Consider the following 17,664-nt stretch of genomic DNA (forward strand, 5'->3'; position numbering starts at 1 on the left):
GACATAAAAGCTTTTCTTTTTCTTTCTTGGGTTATCTTTTTAAAAATAACCCGACCTAAACCCAAGCAAACAAACAAACAGAAAAGTTCTGAAGAAAATTGCACAATGTTCTTTTCCTTCTCTCGGTAACAGGCGACTTATCACAGTTAAACCCTCGTTCTGATCTGAAGCCACTCAGTTCATCGGTATTTATTGAGCAATCACAGGGGATACGTAGCCTTGCCCTAGGCCTTTGGGATTCATATTGAAGGTTGGTAGCATATAATCCTTGATCCATTAATGGTAGACAAAATATAGAGATTTGAAACAATTTAAGTATACAAGATAGTAAAATAAAAGTGTTACAAGTTTTCATAGATTAAGAGAATTTGAATGCATGTTGATGGATTGTTGAGTATTGATGTTAATCGAGGAGTATGTTTAGGAATAGGCTTCCTTGGATTTGAAGGATAGGAAAGTATATTTTGGCATTTAGAGAATCCTCAGCAAAGATGTGGAGACAGAATGTGACAGAAACAAGCCAGACTTGGCCAGAAAGGAAGCATGAAGAAACAGATTAAAAGCAGGTACTTGGGTATTTGCATTTAAATGTGAAGGAACTGGGTAAGTATTAGGGGGTGGTGGAGAAGGGAGTAGCAGGCTTAGAAAGGCAAGTATGAAAACTAGAATTGGCCGTATGTGGGATGATTTGTGCAAAGGAGCCCCAGAGTTCTGCCTTGTTTGGAGTATTCCGTAGAGGAGGTGGCTGATGGAGGGTGATGGGTTTGGCAGTGGGTTTAGATAGCACAGATACATCTGAGTGATTTAGCAGATGAAGAAGTAGGTTGTGTTCAGCAGTTGGTTGTACATAGAAGATTAGAGTTCTGCAAGGAATTTCACCTTCAAACTTGGGTTTGGGAAACAAAGGATATTTGAGAAACTTGGGTCCCAGGCAGACTTGATGACAGATAGCAGGATTACTAGGGTGCTTCTTGAAAATGCAGATTCCTGGGCTCAGTCAGCTTTATCAAATCCGAGTCCTTTGTAGCTGGGCCTCTGCTGTAGACAGTGAGAGCTCCAAAAGGAGTAGTCAAGTGGAGAGAGGAATTTTCTCATCTGCTTTTAGAGGCTAGAAGAAGCCACGTGGGCTTTCCTGAGACAATAGAGTTTATCAGGTCTGTGAATCATGGATCCATGTAGCTTTGGGATTGCGGGAGTGAGCAGGGTAGAAGTGTAGGGTAGAACTTCCATCCTAAAAAGTGAGGTTTAGAGAAGAAATAACAAAATGGCTCAAAGTGGGCGAGTTTCAGTGTTTCAGAAGCCTAGGGCAGTTCAAATTTCAGACACTTTGTAGGTGAACCCAGGGTAAATGCAGAAGTGTTCATGACACCTCTTGGTCACTCATCCTACTGCTTCGCTTCCAGCCCCTCTTACTTGCTCTCTCTGTGTGACACCTAGTTTCTGGGGCCCTGGGGTAGTGTGTCTCTTTGTGGGAAAACACCTCATCATTCTCAATCAGTTTTACTCAACCTTTCCTCCATTGTCTTGGCCCTGCCGAAAACAAAATGTTACTGTGCAGCCACCATGATCTGTGACTCTCGTGATAGGGTCTGCTGTTCGCCTGCATCTCTGGACGAAGATGAGGGGCTCATTCTTTTCCTTTGCTCTCTTGGGCCTCTGAAACACCACCAACTCAGGGCTTCCCTGAGGAGCCAGCGCATAAGCTGAGTTCTAAAGGATGAGAAGGAATTGTCCAGGTGCACAATGCAGGTTGTCAGAAGGAAGGATTTGGGCAGAGGAAAGAGTGGGGGTTGAAGTGTAGATGTTTGAAAGAACATGATGCATCTGGGCCCTAAGAGTCTTTAGACAAGACCAGAGGGATGGCACAAGAGGAGTGTGGGAGGCAGAGGTGCTTGGATTGCTCCACAAAAGGTTTACCTCTCCGCAGATCAGTAGAAGTTGTCAAGGTTTATGCTCCGCAGTGGTGCAGTATGATAGACGTTTTGAAAATATTCTTAACCTCTCATACCCGTAGTTCCTAAAAGAATGTAACTAGGAAGTTCATTTACACTGCTTACCCCGACCCATGTTTGTGAAGATAAAACTCATTTTTGTACATAGTAGATATTCATTAAATGTATTTCTTTGTTTCCTCTTTCCCCTGGATTGTTTTATTTGTGAAACGTCCATCTTCCTCATTTGGCAGTTATATTTGCCTGGTATTGTTTGTATTACACATATTTATTTTGTTTCTAGAACTTTATTGTCTCCTTGGAGTGGAGACAATGTCTTATTTATCCTTTGCTTGCCTCTTTTCATTTCTAAGTACAGTCAATGCCTTACACTCATAGTATGCACTCAATCAGTAATTGCTTTTTGCTTGAGTATTCAGAGAGTTGACTAAAATGCCACGTTGGCAATATTATGTGTTCCAAGAATTTGTAAATTTATTGGAAGAATTTATTCTTCTACTTGTGGTTGGAATTAATACTTCCAATTAACAAAAGTAGGATTGGTTTTCACTCCTTTATGAATTTGTCAACATCTGTCTGAATTATGGGGTATATTTTCGACATAGATAGAAAGGTATATCATGTTATGTGTGAAAGAGTCTTAAGATTTCAGAATTTGGAGGGTTATTGCATAATTTCCTTAGGTAAGTAACTCCCCTTCCTATAAAGGAACCACCTCCTATGCCAATTATATTGTCTTTTTCTGGAAATGCATGATACCTAGTTTTTCAGGTGCATGCATTGCAAAATATGCAAAAACAAAGTAAGACTGTGTTGCTTAAAACTTCTTTTAGTTGCTGTTTTTTAAATAGTCATCATGATTTAAAACTAAATTTGTATGCCACTTTTGTTTATGAAGTTTCTCTTAAAAAATCTTCCATATGTGAATAATTTGAATATTCACTTTAATTTCTAGAGTATGGCATTAAAACGTCGGTCTAGGCAAGCTGTCAGTTATCAAATTCAGCATTGTAACAAGCTGTGAATTCATGGGATAGAAGTAGGAAGCCACATCTAAGATGTGACAGTCTTTGATTTGTCACATGTAAAAGTGAATTTCCCTTTGAAAAGCAAAGTTTTAGGTTTTTGGAAAATCTTTCTGAAGTTGGCTTGAGGAGTTTTCTGCTTCCAGAGCACTTCTGAAATTATATGGGGTCTTAGGATGGGCCTGGTAGAAGATGACAATGTATAGTTTCAGTATTAATCTTTGTGGGAAACAAGACACCCAAAGTGAACTTGCAACATATTTTATCATGATTGCACTTTAATCTTAAACTGCCAAGGGCAAATTATGTGCAAAATGAAGAAAATAAAGAACAGCTGTCCCCAGGAAATTTAGAGCAAGTAAACTAGAGTTTCTCGCTCACTCGCTGTCTCTTTTTTAATCAGAATGGGTGTGAGATGAGTGTGGGTGGATACAGAGGACAGTCTTACGTGGGAGGGAGCTGAAGAGTCTTGTGGTGTCTGCAGAAATGCAAATGCGAAATTGAAATCCTAAATCCAGGCAAGTCAGGACTGATAATTCATTTTCTCAATTTGTAATCTTCCTTGTTTTAAGAATAAATAAGCTTTCAAAGCTATTAGCTTCCACATGAATGGTTGAGTAAAATTAATAGGGACAAATGGTTAAACTACCTTGCTACAGAGCAGCATGCTAGGTTTTGTGTGTTTGGTTCAAATTTTGAGGAGGTCTGCGGCATTTGGTTGTAAGGCTCTTTGGAACTCGGCATAGTGGTGCAGAGCATAAGCTCAGAAGTCAGCCTTGACTGAAATCTGTTTCACCACTTATCACCTCTGCAACCATGGCAAGTTAGTTACTTAATCTCTTGTGTCTTGATTTTATCATGCTTAATATGGGATGATGGTAACATCTCGATAGGCCCGTTGTAGCAATGAAAAGAGAATAATGGGGACATTGGCATATATTGAATGCTCAGTCAATATGAGTTGCTTATTTAGAGACAAATCTATTAATTGAAGCCAATCATAATTGAGTAGTCCCATTAGTTGATTCAAGTTTCTGGGCACACTGAGAAACTTTGTTTAGTTTTTTAAAAATAGTAATTTACATAGAGAAATAAATCACCTGAGTTTATTTAGTAATTTTCTGTGGCTCTTGTAACAAGCAGCAAAATTAACTGGTTTGGCTTTCAACTGATATTCCTGAGTGCTTTGTGGATACTTGAGCAGTAAAATGGCCAGGGGGCAGTGAAGAAAAAGAAAAGGCTCAGAAAGAAGACCATAACTTTTAGATTATTTCAGGCTTTCCCTAAAAAGAGATCATCCAGGGTTGCCCTAACATTGATTTAGTCCCTGGTGCCAAAGCTGCTCTGAGGGGGAGAGGCAGGTGGCAGCAGCGAGACACCATTACGACTTTTCTAACGTTCTGATCTCTGTAGAGAAGGGATGAAAGGAGTCTTGCAAAAAGCAGCAGCCAACTTTTGCCTTGAGTTTGAGTCTCTTTTCTGGTTTATATAAGTAAAATGTTTTAACTAAAACTTGAGCTACATGAGTGATGAGTTTGAAAATAAAATGTACTTTTATTTAGCTATCCCGTCTATTGCAGCTTACTTTAATATGTAACCTATTCCTGGGCACGCACATGTTTGGTGGGATTTAGTCAAGATTTTTTGGATGTTTCTTGCAGGAAAGATACTGGAGGGAAAAATGGTTGGAGATATGGTTTCTATTTTTAAAGATTCGCTTGAGTCTAGTTTCAAGACAGTGATGGCTCTGGGATTTTATGCTACTTTCATGTGAACGAGTTATCCTACGTAGTTTCATGGATGCTAGTAGAAGACACAAGGTTCCTGGATCAGAGATGAGGGACAGTTTATTACTCTCAGGAGCTACAGTATTGCATTTTGTGATGGTTCCCTGAGCCTCATTTCCCAAGGGCACTGCAAAGAGGGCCAGATGATATTTGAACACACAGGGGCTTGTGTTACAGGAGAAAAAACTCTGAATTTAGGAAACTTGACTCTTTTATCATGGTTGGCAAGCATGGCTGCCCTTTGCTCTGAAGGGAGACACTATCTCTATTTTCCAAGGCTGCACGGAAACCTGCTCTTTGCTCCTGAGGGAGATTCTGGAATAGATGGTGTTCACTCACCCTGGGGGGTTGCTGGCAGAGGTAGGTGGGTGAGTATGACGTGAGAAGATGTTCTGTGAGTAGTCGAGGCCAGAGTGTGGCAGATTCCAGGTGCTGTGCTGCATATTTGCCTCAGTCCTGTAGGTAGTAGTGAGACATTGACAGATTTGAGCAGGGGTGTGTTCAGATCTTTGGCAGGAAGTGGAATTGATGGGAGCAGGGTATGGGGTGGGGGAGAGATGGGAAGCCGGATGGCTGGTTGGATTTTAGAAATAATCCAAATAAGAGATGATAGAGGCTTAAACTAGAGGATTGGCAATGGAAAGAAGGGGATGGATGGGAAGAGAGACTTGGCAGAAAAACAGAATCCTGTGACCTGTTGGATGTAGGAGGTAAGGGAAAGGGAAAAGTAAAATCTGACTGAGATTTCTAGTCAAGGTAGATGAAGACTTCCTTGGCCAGGACAGAGCATGTAAGAGAAGCAGTAGGTTTAGGAGGAATGTAGATTGATTTTGGATATCCTGAAGTCAAAGTACCTGTGATATTGTCAGAAATAGAATGAAGGCAACAGGGGAGATGTTGGGCATCATTTTCAGGGAGGTGAAGTTTTGAGTGTTAGAAAGTCATTCAAGTGGATGATGAGGTAAGAAGATAATGGGGTAAAGGGCAGAATCTTTGGGATCTTTGCATGTAGGGGATGAGAGGAAGAAAACTAATGAAGGAGATAGCCAAGGGGGTAGGAGGAGAATCAAGAAAGTGTGGTGTAAAGGAATCCACAAGAGGGGAGATTCCAAAGAGGAGGAAGTCCACTGTGTCAAATGCTCTAGAAAGTTCAGATAGGGAGAGGACCAAGAAACAACCATTGGGTTTAGTGGTTGGGAAGGCAAGAACCTAGAGAAGAGCCAGGTTGTACAGGTAGTATTTCTTACTTGTTATTCTTACAAGAACCCTATGAGACAGTGGTATTTCTCCATTTTACTTGAGTAAGCGAAGTGAAGAGACTTGCTTTGACTTGTGTGAGTCTTAGAGCTGGAAAGCAACATTGTACAACTCAAATCCATCCCAGACTGAGTTTTTTGATGCTGGTGCTCTTAACCACAATGAACATGAGGAGGCTCTATCGGCTGATCTTCTGAGGATGTGAGAGATGAAGCAAGGAATAAAGAGAAGACAAATTGTACACCATCAGTTCAAGAAAGATTTGCCCCCTTTGCTGAGAATCTCTGTAATACCTTGGGAAATCTCTTCATGGCAGACATAATGTCAGTGTGGAATCTGTATCTGATGACATTTAAAATCCTAATAAATGGCATTTTATGTTTTCTGAATATTTAGTGTACTCTAGCTCACCCAATCTCTACAAGACTCAGTAGATAGTTGAGAAGATGTCCTCTTTATTAGACTCAGATGCATATGAGGAATCTGAGGCTCAGAACAAGTTCAGTAAACCTGTCACAGTTCATCCAACTAGAAAGTGGCGGAGCTGAGATTAGGATTCTGGTCTCCTGACCCTAAGTCAGTATTTTCCTATGGCAGTAGAAGTAAGGTGAGAGGAAGAGTTGGTTGACAAAGCAACTTAGTGGTAATAAGGGAAGCTGAATTCTGCCAGAGGGCTTGAATGCTGTGAGGTACTCCTTTCCCCAAGGTTCACGCTGAGGAAAGACAGAGGGAAGGGCAGGTTGAATGAGTCATAGCTAGTGCCTTTGTTCCATCCTGAGACAGCTAGGCTTCAGACCTCTGGGGAGCGTTTGGGACACCAAGTGTTAGTAATGAAGGAGGAGATTCTATGTTATTCTGTAGCTTTCCTTTAGCCCCTATTTAAGCACCCTGCCCACTGGCTTGGTACAAGGAATAGTAAAAAGCGGTTGGTTGTCTGGTCTGAAGCAAAAATTCTTTCTCTTGTGTTGGCTAGAAACTAGACAAGAGGCCATCTTCACAGCGTATTGGCAATGTACAGTCCATTCTGACCCTAATACAGAGGTAGCAGCTAATAAACCAAATACCCTTTGTATTTGAGACTTGGATTTGAGATGATGAGACTTAGAGTCAAGCCTAGATTTGTCTGAAGAGTCTTGAAATTATCAGTACTTCCAGAAATATTGGCTTAGACCTGAAATTGGATATTTGCCTTGTGCTTTTTGTGTACTTCTCGCTTGTGCTGGGATGGGAAGCAGTAGCAGAAGTGGATGTGACGGGCAGCCTCGGTAGGCACAGCTGCCCTCATTGTGCCAAGCTGTTGGATTTCTGAGCTCAGTCTCTGGTTGGTTTGGGTGTGGGAAGACCATGTGAGTGAAATCATAAGACCTTTCCTGAAAGTGTCTGCTGGCGGGGAGGCTATTCATCATACTACAGAAATGGATTCATATGAAAAGACTATGTGAGGGCCAACATGAAAGTGAAAGCAAGACTTCACAGGAAGGGAAAATGCAGATTACTTCCTGGCAGATAGTAGCTGTCTGTCATGTTTTTCTGTCTGCTGCCCAAATAATTATCATCCTGGGGAGAAATTCCAAATGTACTGGTGAAGGGGAATTTTATATTTTCCGTGAGTCATCCATATTAAATAAACTTTGACTCTCTTCCCAACATGTGGTTTATTTTATGAAAGTGGACTGTAGACTACATGCCCTTGGTTAGGGTGACTTTTATATGTCTTGTGCCTGGCTTTTTGATATTAATTTTTATTTTATGCTACAATTAAAGTGTTTAATGAGTGCTGGGCATGTGAGGCTCATGCAAATGCTTTACGAACATTATCCCCTTTAATTTTCACAACAGTCTCGTTCCATCATTACTCTCATTTTCCAAATAAAGAAGCTGAGACAGAGATTGAGTAACTTGCCAGGTCGCACAACTGGGAGAGGCTGGAGGTAGAAGTTTCCAGGATATCAGTAATCTCGATAATAATTTATATCTTACAACCTTAACAAATCTGTGTTTCCAGGATATGCTTTTTTTTTTTTTAATGAGGGCCCCAAGATCTAGAAAGGTTAAAATGTTACTGAGTATCATTTTGAGCTGCTTATGTTTGTACAGCTATAATCTTCTAACTGTGCTCGTGATTAGAAATTGTCTCTTACCCTGCTTTTTGAAGTACTTAATGCATTGTAAGTGTTAAAAACAGTGCATTTTTTTCTACCAAAGTTTTAGAATTCTGTAATTATATAAATATAGTATCTTAAATTTATGATGTCAAGTGTTATTGTCACTTTCATGGGACACAGCAAATCATTCTTGGTTTTGTCTGCTTATATTTAAAACTAATTTAATATAAACATGCATTTTTTTTTTTACAGAACCTTAAAATGTTATGAATTGCTCAGTATCTTGGAAGAGTATCTTTGTGTATGAACCTGTTTATTTTTGTGTAACTCAGCAGACACATAAGCATAGTGCTTATTGAGGATTAGTTATAAATGTACGGTAAAGAACACATCAAATTTTTGTAATTCACCTATGACCTGGAACAATATTCACGAGCCTCGTCATTGCTCTTCTTTGAGTCGTCTTTATAGCACATCATTCTTAGCCTTGTTGCTAGATGTTCCCTCACAAGTTTTTCCTAATCATTTTACCTATAGTGCTTTTTTCCTTTTATTTTCGAGAATCTCTCAAGATTAGTTAATATTTACAATTATGGTTAACATTTGTATGTATATAAAATTGTATGTTTGTTCATTACATAGCCCTTAGGAGAATTTGTCTTTGCGGTGCTGGTGGGATATGTATATCTATATTTGTATTTATGCATGCACATGCCTCATTAATAATGACATGTTGCAGACTTTTGATGTCAATCTTGTGAATGTGAACATGAGCATTAATGACCTTTCACCTCTGTCGTCAACACGCACAAGTGTAAAGAAGCAGTTCACCTGTTCCACAAAAATTGATCAATTACCTCATTGTATCAAGCACTCTGCTGGTTACCAGATGAAGGCTGAATGAATGTTCATTTACAGACCCATGGAAATTGATTATTTATTTCTGTAGAATCCTACACCTGGAGAATTTTTTAAAATAATTTTTTGCCTGTTACCATCAAAAGTATTTATGTTCCACTTTGAGCTTTACTCCTTAATGCTATCGCTATCTTTTCTAGTTATAAATAACTTTTTCTGTCTCTCTTTATTTTCTTTCCATATTCCTTTACTCATCAACTTATTAATCATGTATTCAGTTTATTCATTAATTTATTCAGTTCATTTGTTAAATGTTTACCCTGTGCTGAGGACCATGCAAGGTGTTAAGAATACTGAGCTACTGGGGATAGAATCTACTCTTGAAGCCAAAAAAGAGAGGAAAGACTTTATGGCTGGGTTGGTCTCAAGTTGCTCTCTCTTTTAATTTTAATTCTCTTTTTAATTTTACCCTGTGTCTTCACTTTTTTCTGTCTTTGTGCTTAAAATATACTGTTTGCAATAATTTATATGAAATTAACAGGAAATAAAATGTCATATAATTTCCAGCCTATCTTCTCATTTATTTACAATTTCTCCTTCCTTTCATTTTGTATTCATCTTCTCCCTGTTTACCTTTCCTGTGTGTCTGTGTGTCTGTGTGTCTGTGTGTCTGTGTCTGTATGTAGGCGTGAGTGAATTACCAGTCTTTTCTCTCCGACTTCCTTGACTCTAAATGCCACTTTGTGTTTTCTTCTTACCACATTTACTTGCCAGTTGCAGCCACTCCAGCCTTTGCCTGCACCTCTGTTGTTTAACTGAATTTATCCACCCTTTAGGTTTTATTTTTCTCTTGCATCTAATTATTTTATTGTTCCACAGTGTCTCTTCTCTTTTGCTTCTCTAGCCCACCTACAGAGGCCTCTGGATGCCCATGGGTGTTCAGTAGTTCCATGCAGGTGTTTTCTGGAGCTGAATAGACTCTGGCTCTGGTAGCATCCTTTGGGTTCTGAGAGGGAGACGGCTGGACAGAGATGATGATGAAACTTGACTGATTCCCTTCTTGACCCTCTCCTCAAGGAAGATATGGGTAGTGCTCTATGACAGCACTGTGTGAGATTGGAGGAGACAGGTGGTGGGAAGTCAGACGCCATTTGATTTCACCTTATCCACTTTGCCCAGGGACAGCTGTCGTCCACTACTCATCACTGTAATGGAGAGCACTTACCTTTTCTTTACTGCCTATCAGAACCAATCTGATTTATTAAAAGAAAAAAAATCTTTGGGCCTATAAACACTTTGATCAGTTTACAAATTTTTGTCAAAAATTAGAAAGTGTTGTAGTAATGATATCTATCAGTGAGCCTTGATATTCTGAATAAGTTTTAATAACTTGAATATTTTAACTTGAAGTTTTCACTTCCTAATTGCAATATCTGTTTTGGCCTAAGTCAAATCTGTATGTGTAATTCTAAATTAATTTCAAGTTGAATCATCCTAGCCATGCCTATTCTCTACCCAACTATTCTTTGCAAGGCACCATAAAAGCTTTTAAAGACAAAAAATCAAACACCAAGGTTGACGGTATGTTTCCAGATAATATCTCTGTGTATTTGGGGAGAGAACGTAGAACACAGGTCCGCGATTCTTAATCTGAAAATTCTGAGGTTGGCTGTGCTTTAGAGAAGATAATATGGAACGTATGCTGTATAGTATACAACACCTCCAGATAGGTTTGGTGTAGAAATTACTTTTACCGTGGTGAAATATGAATATTCATACTGAATGGGGAAAAATACAGACTTAACCTGATGTCAGGTCAAATATTCCGATTTTTCATTTTGGGAATTGTGAATACGAGACTGTGGGCTTGTTTTAAAATGTAATCAAGTGTCAAAAGGAACTAATTATGAGTCATGTTCTGAAAAAGGGACTATCACTGTGGGGTGGTATCAGAAAAGGAGAGATTTGATCTAGTTTTGAAGGTCTGGATGGGACTTTATTTTGCTCACTGTTGAATCTTGGGCGGCTAGGATAGCGCCTGGCACATATTTGATGAATAAATATTGGACAGATGAGTAAGTTGTGAGGAGAAGGGGAGGAATGCTGGTCTCAGAGGAGACTTCCGCCTGAGGTGGGAATGAATTTGGTTGTTTGTGGGTAATAGTTGGGGATCTGCTCTGATTAAGGCCAATACTCTGCAGTAAACGTGGGTTGGCGAGGTGGGGCCCATTTGAATGTTTATGTCTTTATGCCTTACATACTTGTTCAGCTGAGGAATTTGGACTTGATCTGATGGCTTACTCTTCAATGGGAATGGAAGAGATCTCACATGATCAAAGTGGTTTGAAAAATACAAACAGAAAAAAAACGATGATGATGTTCAGAATGGTTTATGGTTGTGTGTCTCCCTGCAAGGATGGCTTAAGAAATGTGTGTGCATAAAATTCAAGACTGTGTTGAAGAAGCAGAGGTTAGTCTGAAGTTTGAAGAAAATGTGGACATTGACCTATTGAATTTGGAAAGTGACAGAGACGAAGTCAAAGAGAATTTCAGAATTCTCATACTTGGCAATTAGAAATAGTGATCTCAGGGTCGCCTCGGTGGCACAGCAGTTAAGTTTGCATGTTCTTCTTTGGTGGCCCACGGTTTGCCGGTTCGGATCCTGGGTGTGGACATGGCACCGCTTGGCAAGCCATGCTGTGGTGGGCATCCCATATATAAAGTAGAGGAAGATGGATGGTCACGGATGTTATCTCAGGGCCAGTCTTCCTCAGCAAAAAGGAGAATTGGTGGCAGATGTTAGCTCAGGGCTAATCTTCCTCAAAAAAAAAAAAAAAGAGAAAATAAATAGTGATCCGTTTGGCTGAAAGATGGAAATTTGGAAGAGAAGCTGGAGAGGATATGATAAACCCACTCATAGGACTTGGCATATCGATTGGTTTTTATTCTTCCATGTATCTGTTTCATGTCTTTTGTATGACATGTATGTGTCCATAGATATAGAGTATGTTACAATTCTCTTAGTCCAGAGCTTTTATGGACAGTGTAACAAGAAACGAAAATCCTACACAACTTGAATGTGTATGTTTTACATGCTGTTTCCAAGCTGCTTCCGTGCAAGGTTTATTTAAATTTCATTTTTAAAAAAGTTAAAAGTGTGTTGAGTAGCATTAATTCCCCTTTGCACCCTTCATTATGCATTAGCAATTAACTCTCCTTCTCTCCGGTTGATGAACTTGAACTTGATCAATTATCTGATAGTAATTACCAGCACAGAGTGATGATTATTGCTGAAGTAACGTTCTTATTTCATTTCTCCGTATATTTCAGGCACTTCTTGTTCAGGGACGTTTGTTTGACTGCAGAGTATGACTTGCTCTTTTGGCTTCTGGCTCCGAGGTCAAACTGTTTTAGGTTTCTTAAATAGATCAGGATTGAAAAAAACCCTCTGGTATTTTAAATTCTGGCCATGGCCTTCTGGCCTCTAGGAGAAGGCAAGAGTGAGGCCCAGTCTTTTCTCCTGTAATAGGCTCAAACTCTGATTTTTGTGTTTTTTGACAATTTCCTTTTCTTTTTTCCAACTGCTGGCAGGGCTGACCTGTATTTGTCTCCTCTGCTGGAGTCAGTGAGCATTCTCCCTCCGGAAGGTGCCTCTCTGCTGCTTTGATTTGTTAGCGTTCTGAATAGACGTGAGTAGACTGAAGGGCTAGCCTTTGCTCTTCTGGTTCTTTGAGTTCTATTGAGATTGTTGAGAGAGGCGTATGTGTTTGCTAGGGCTGCCATTATAAAGTGCCACAGACTGGGGACTTAAACAACAGAAGTTTGTTTTCTCACAATTCTCAGAGCTGGAAATCTGAGATCAAGGTGTTGGCTGGGTTGGTTTCTTCCAAGGCCTCTCTCCTTGGCTTGCTGATGGCCCTCCTCTCCCTGTGTTTTCATGTTGTCTTCCCTCTGTGTGTGTGTCTGTGTCCTAATCTCTTCTTATAAGGAGACCAGTTGTATTGGATTAGGGCCCACCCTAATGACCTCATTTCAACGGAATTACCTCTTTTAAAGACCTTGTTTCCAAATATAGTCATATTCTGAGGTTCTGGGTATTAGGAATTCAACATGCGAATTTTGGGGGAGCATAGTGTGACACATAAAAGACAAATAGGACATTTGAGAAGCTTAAAAAAAAGAATAAGGAGAAATAAATAAAAGGCAAAAAAGAGAAGTAGAAGGGAAAGAAATACTCATTTTTGCAAGGAGTAATAAGAGCTTGTGTGTGTGTGTTATATTTGACAGAATACGTGTTGGTATCATCTCATTTCTCTCCCACAGTAACAGGGCACTTCCTTGATCTCAGATGCAGCATCAAGACTCAGAGAGGTTTCCTGTCTTGCCCTAGGTCTCCGAGCTCAGGAGGGACTGAGCTGTGACTTGAATCCAGTTCTTTAGACTCTGTCTGATATTCTTTTCATCACCCTGTGCAGGGAGGCGAAAAGAAAGTAAGATCCCTTGGGCAAATTTGGCAGCCTTTTTGCTGTTGTGTTGTTTTGGAAACTTTGGGGATTAGAGGCATCACCTCTTTGTGAGCCAGTCATGTTCTTGTTAGCTTTAACCTTGGTAGTGCAGAAAATAAACACAAGCAGAAAGCTGCAATTCTTTTGAAAAATAAAGAGAAGAAGTCACGTATTTTGGAAGTCATTATTTTATTATGAAAGTTTTCAAGCATAAAAAAAAGTAGACAGTGTGGTACAATGAACTCCCATGTTCTTATTGCTCAGACTCAACAATGACCAGGATTTTGCTGAAATTGCCTCCTCTATCCTTCCCTCGATCTTAAAGCAAATTTAAGATAATGTTACTTTCACTCCTTTCAGTGTGTAACTTAAAAAATATAGACATTTTCTGACATAATGCAACTCTAAGTTTCCTGATTGCCTCGAAAATGTCCTTTTACAATTGGTTTGTTCAAATCAGAATCCAAACAAGCCCATGAGTTCAACGTCCTAAATTATGTTTGACCATAAACATTCTTGCCTTTACTTCTTGTCTGCTGTGCACAGGGATCCTTTGTTGCCAGCTCTCTGCACAAAGAGACTGCCGCGACTGGATTCGTTTTGATGGGTTGTATGTGGTGATACTCATTTGAAGATTCAGAGCTTCTAACTGGACAGTGCATGTAACAGCTCTTAAAAAAAACCCCAAAAAACCAAAACCAGTTCTGTCCTAGTTTTAAATGCATTTCCATGGTCTTCAAGAGTCATCCAAACAATGATTTTTTTCTGTGTACTTATCGGCACCATATTATTTTTAAAAGGCTAAAACTTTTTGAGAAAAATGTCCAGAATAAGTAAACATAATAAACATGAGAGTTACCATGCATCTTTACAAATTGCATTGATTCACATGAGTATTACGTAAGTAACTTATTTCGTTAATGTTGACTCATTACATTTTGTCAACATGGAACATTGTTGTTGTTTTTTAAAGATTGGCACCTGAGCTAACAACTGTTGCCAATCTTTTTTTTTTTCTTTCTGCTTTTTCTCCCCAAATCCCCCCAGTACATAGTTGTATATTTTAGTTGTGGGTCCTTCTAGTTGGGCCATGTGGGACACCACCTCAACGTGGCCTGATAAGCGGTGCCACGTCTGCGCCCAGGATCCGAACCGGCGAAACCCTGGGCCACCAAAGCGGAGCGCAGGAACTCAACCACTTGGCCACAGGGCTGGCCCCGGAACATTGTTTTTATGAGGTTATTTTCCAACTGTAGCTCATGAATACCAGCCTGCTAAAACAAGTTGGTAAATACTTGGTTTTGTCAAACTTTTTTATAGCCAACAGGAATGCTGCTAATGTGAGTTAGCAAAGATTCTGAATGCAAGTGTTGACAGCTTTTAAAATATGACAGTCTTGGATTTTGCTAACATTTTGTCTCTTCCAATAGGTATAAATGACCAAGGATTGTACAGAGTTGTGGGGGTGAGTTCAAAGGTCCAGAGACTTCTGAGTATGTTGATGGGTATGCCTCTTTTCTAATCATTTTCCATGCATTATTTGTTTGTTTATTGACTTCACAACTTAATGTTTCATCGGAACGTACAGCATACTTGTGAATCCATTCCTTTCTTCTGCTGCATAGAGTAGTTTTCTCCTGAGCAGAGACAGTTGACTCAGATAAGTAGATGAGTACATCAGCACAGATTATCCCCTCCCTCTTTACTTAGTAAAAAATGGAAGAAAAAAAGAATGCAGCTCATGGGTGAATGTCTTCTTGTGCTTGCTTCTCACAGGAAAGTAGCAGCCAGGCCTCTCTGATTTGCATGGCTTCCAAATCGCCTGTCCAGAGTCTTGACAGTACATTTGGTTGGACAAGACCACTGGGACTCGCTCATTTTTATGGAGCTTCCAAAACTGTCACTTGACAGCAAGGGTCTGATTCTCAGGGATTCATTGGTATTCACAGTGGCTTGTTTGTAGTTTGCACCAGGCTCTTCTCCAGAACCATGCATGCTCCATCTGTGCTGATAACACAGTGTTCTTTGGCATCACAGACTAGAGGAAGCCAGAAAGTGAATTCATTTGATTACCGCAGACATTATGTGAATGACAAAGCGTTTTTACATTACACACTGCTGTCAATTCAGTGCCACCTGTAAGATGCCCCACTTCTCTCCCCACCCCAAAGCAGACTGCCTCTTGAGGAGTGATGCTAACTCATCAGGCTTTAGGGGCCTGTATGTCAACCCAATCTGTCGTTATGACCTTGCTAAGTATTAATTTGATATCTCACTTTAATTAATCAGTATTAACAGTGCCCCCAGGTATGCTGTCAATGCGTTTAAACCCATCTGCATCTTAAAGCATTGTAGCAAAGACTCATTTTTAGGAAGCATAAACCACGATGAATAAAATCACCTGGCGTGTTACAGGTAGGATTGTTTGTTTGGCTATATTTGAATTAAGGATTTAATAAGCATCCACCTTTTTTTAGCTATTAGCCACAGGAAAAATTGCCCGTCATTGGTTGGAGAGCTGTGTTAGAATACATTTGCTTTCATGAGCTGTTTTCATTTTCTGCCTCTCTGGTTTAACTAGGGTGTGCAATTTTGGCAGTCAGATTTTCCTTTTTACCATTAGTGGTCTCCAAATTAAATAGACTCAGGTTGCCAGTGGTTCAGTAGCAGCTGGAAGAGTTTAATGGGATGACAGCATCTGCTTTTAGTTAATTTTAAAATTAGAAACACTTCTCTCATTTCTAAGATGGTGTTATGATGATTAGAACTGGAAGACTCTGTGGGTATCAGAAGGGGATATTTTGGCTGAACGGCACACTTTGGCAGTAAATTGGTCATAAGGATCCTAGCATTATTTTTATTATTTACTTGTTTAATGTTCAAGGGAGGTTCGAACAAGGATGTTTCTGTGGTCACGCTGAAGTGTTAAGCTGTCTCAAAATGTGTTCTTAGTCTCATAAAATCCCTCAGGCTCTGCATCCCTGAGCTAAGGTGGTAGTTTCCTCCGCTCGTGGGAAACTCTCTCAAGATAGTCCTTAATTTACAAGGTGTTTTGAAATAGTGAAACCCTAAAAAATTCACGACCTGGAAAACTGCTTTCACTTTCCATGAGACACAGAGTGGAGAAGTCCAGGACACAAGCCCGACACAACCTCATTTCAGTTGTTGGCCAAGGAAATACTGTGTTTTCACTCCTATCATTCTCCAAACAGAGGAAGTTGGAGGATTGATGTAAGGGAAAGATACCGACTTGTTATTTCCTTATTAAGTAATTCATTGTAGTGAGCCACACAATATAAATTTTTTGCATGTATGTGAGGAAGATTGGCTGTGAGCTAACATCTGTTGCCAATCTTCCTCTTTTTTTCTTCCTCCCTACTCCAGTACATAGCTGGATGTATATCCTAGTTGTAGGTCATTCCAGTTTCTCTTTGTGGGATGCCACCACAGCATGGCTTGCTGAGTGGTGCATAGATCCATACCCAGGATCTGAACTGGTAAACCCTGGCCAGCTGAAGCAGAGCACGCTCCACACTCGGCCACAGGGCCGGCCCCAATATAAATTTTTAATAATCTGTAATTCCTAGTATGAGTTTGATTGTCAATTGCAAACTTTGGATTTTTATTGGCATTCATACCATTTTCTTGTTGCTTTGTTGCCAACTCAAACTTTAGCTCTCAAAAAAATAGATTTATTCACTATCTCCTAATAAATTTACATTTCCTTAAGATAATTCTTTCCTTTCATCCTGTGATCCAGTGAGTGTTCAAATTGAAATAATTTATACCTCTTCCAAAAAAAGAACTAGAGAGTTTCTGAATAGTTGTGTATATATTCTCCCCTGGGTATTCTTTTTCTCCAATTTTTTCCACCTCTCTACATTGTTTTAGGGCTATATATCTTACAGAGAAAAAAAATTGGGGAAGTCTGCCACATTTTTAACTCTGCTCTTTTAAACCAATCAATGTTTTTTCTCCCTTTAGATAAGTTAATTTTGATGATTTTGCTCCTTTGTGGCACTAGGCAGTTATTTTTTAAAATTGCTATTCTTCTAGGTAATGTTTATTTCAAATTTGTATTTTTTCAAATAATAGTTTGTAATGTGTTTTTCTTTATAGGAATGAGAAATAATCTAATTTTTAAGTGTCTGAGAAAAGTTCCAAGCCATTTAATA

The 17,664-nt window shown here is 39.5% G+C and overlaps 1 protein-coding gene across 2 annotated transcripts in view; it reads left to right on the forward strand.

Moving 5' to 3' along the window:
* ARHGAP10 (Rho GTPase activating protein 10) overlaps positions 1-17,664 on the forward strand; it is a 290,156-nt gene that overhangs the window by 160,554 nt on the left and 111,938 nt on the right. For both annotated transcript variants that reach the window (XM_046657071.1, XM_046657070.1), the window contains exon 14: positions 14,920-14,994. In XM_046657071.1, coding sequence (XP_046513027.1) covers positions 14,920-14,994 — 75 coding nt within the window. The remainder of the gene's footprint in view (positions 1-14,919; positions 14,995-17,664) is intronic.

This window comes from Equus quagga, chromosome 3 (assembly GCF_021613505.1).
Source record: "Equus quagga isolate Etosha38 chromosome 3, UCLA_HA_Equagga_1.0, whole genome shotgun sequence".
Classification (NCBI taxonomy): domain Eukaryota; kingdom Metazoa; phylum Chordata; class Mammalia; order Perissodactyla; family Equidae; genus Equus; species Equus quagga.